This window comes from Cystoisospora suis, assembly GCF_002600585.1.
Source record: "Cystoisospora suis strain Wien I chromosome Unknown contig_7471, whole genome shotgun sequence".
Taxonomy (NCBI): Eukaryota; Apicomplexa; class Conoidasida; order Eucoccidiorida; family Sarcocystidae; genus Cystoisospora; species Cystoisospora suis.
Window position 1 is genome coordinate 1 of NW_027160256.1, and position 2,115 is coordinate 2,115.

Here is a 2,115-nt window from a genome sequence, read left to right on the forward strand (position 1 = left end):
ATAGATTAAAGATAGATAGATAGATAGATTAACGATAGATAGATAGATAGATAGATTAACGATAGATAGATAGATAGATAGACAGGTATATCTAGATATATCTCGATACATTCATGTGTGTTGATGTAGGTCTCTACGTGCCTTCTTTTCTTTTCGAAAGTCACAATTCCTCTCTTTCTAAGTGGAGATATTACTAGCAGTTCTTCTTTCTTCTTCTCCTTCTTCTGCCGTTCTCTTCTTAACCAAACCTCGGCCTGCCTTTCCTTCCAGAGTAACTCTTCTTTCTTTCTTTCCTTCCTTCTTTCTCCCCTTTCTCTCTTTCTTTTTCTTTGGAGAAGATGATCAAGTTCATTCTTCTTGTGAATAAACAAGGCCAGACTCGCCTCTCTCAGTACTACGATTTTCTTACCATACCTGAGAGAGTTGCGCTGGAAGGAGAATTAATCAGAAAATGCCTCAGTCGCACAGAAATGCAATGCTCCTTCATTCAATATAGACAGTATAACATCATATACAGAAGGTCAGATACATAGAAAACAAACGAACCTATCTATCTATATATCTATCTATCTATCTTTAATCTATCTATCTATCTATATATCTATCTATCTTTAATCTATCTTTAATCTATCTTTAGTCTGTCTTTATCTATCTGTCTATCTATCTATCTATCTATCTTTATCTATCTATCGATCTCCAATCTATTCATCTATCTATCTTTAATCTATCTGTCTAATTTTAGTCTATTTATGTAGTTCCACAGAAGATGTATTGAAAGAATCCAAAGAATATGTACTGAGAGACGTGAGGACCCTTCCCACGAGAGTGAGGTACGGGCAGGTGTATATACACATTCTTCTTCTCCCTCTCTCCTATTTTTCTTCTCGTGTAAAGATCTTTTTGAGAAGGAGTAAAGAGAGACATGTCTCCAGTGAGAACCCTCATCACTCTTTTCTTTCGTCTTCTTCTTCTTTCGTTTTCATCTCTTGCTGGAGAAGTTCATTGGGCGAAGGTAGAGGGGAGAAGGAAAGGAAGTTCGATAGACATCCTTATAGATAGAATCGCCTGTCTCGGTTCTCTAATTCACCTGCCTGTCTCGTAGGTCCTGTCTCTTATGAGATTCATGCTGTCTACACCTCCCTTTCTATGTTGCTTTGCCGGTCTCCTATATGGTAATTCACAAATACACGCTGGGACCTGCACACCCGTGTAGACGCGGAGACGTCTATCTATCTATCTATCTTCAATCTATCTATCCATCCCTAATCTCTCTGTCTATCTTTTCCTTTTTGTTCTTTTCTGTTTCTTTCAGATATGCGAGCTTATATTTTATCGTTGGCGTGCAGGATGACGAGGTGAATGAGCTAGCTGTCTTAGAGTTCATTCATTGCCTCGTAGAGACTCTAGACAAGTTCTTCGAGAATGTCTGTGAGCTAGATATCATGTTTCATCTGGAGAAGACTCACTTCATTCTCGACGAAATGGTCATGAATGGCTGTATTGTCGAGACCAATAAAGCTAACGTCCTCGCACCCATACACATGATGGACGTCGCCTCCTCGAATTCATAAGAAAAAGAACACATAGAAAGATCAATACAGACATGAACCAAAGAGAAACAGATCATCCATCCATCGATCAATCGATAGATAGATAGATATTCTCCTTGTAGTCAAGCTTACCTCCCCTCTATCTATCGATCTATCTACGATACGCGCTAGTCGTCTATATATGCATACGATATGTTCCTTTCATGTGTGTGGATACTTGGCCGTCTCTAGCAGTCCCTTCGGCAGTTCTTTTCTTGTGCCTCTTGTGGAGGTGGAGGTCTGCGTGTGAGCGACTGCATCGACTCGATTACTATGCAATTATATATGAGGGATGTTTGAAAGAGATTCTCTTCTTTCACCGATGTTTCGTCAGTTATTTCTCGCTTCTTAAAGCTGGGGAGAGCGGGGAAGATGTTCTTCTCGCCTTCGTGCCATTTTTGATCTTGTCCATATCTGCTCTTCTTCCTTCTTCTTTTCTTTCCTCCTGTTTCTTTGAGCTTCTCTGCTGATAACGTGGTTTCTTCCTCTTGCCATTCGTCTCCGTCTCTCTCTGTCTCTCTCTGTC

General features: G+C 40.0%; 1 protein-coding gene across 1 annotated transcript; it reads left to right on the forward strand.

Moving 5' to 3' along the window:
* Positions 1–16: 16 nt before the first annotated feature.
* On the forward strand, positions 17–2,115 carry CSUI_010452 (ap-4 complex subunit sigma). Its single transcript, XM_068070556.1, has 2 exons — positions 17–520; positions 1,313–2,115. The coding sequence occupies exons 1-2, from the start codon at positions 339–341 to the stop codon at positions 1,569–1,571; spliced, it is 441 nt and encodes a 146-aa protein (XP_067917468.1). The 5' UTR covers positions 17–338; the 3' UTR covers positions 1,572–2,115.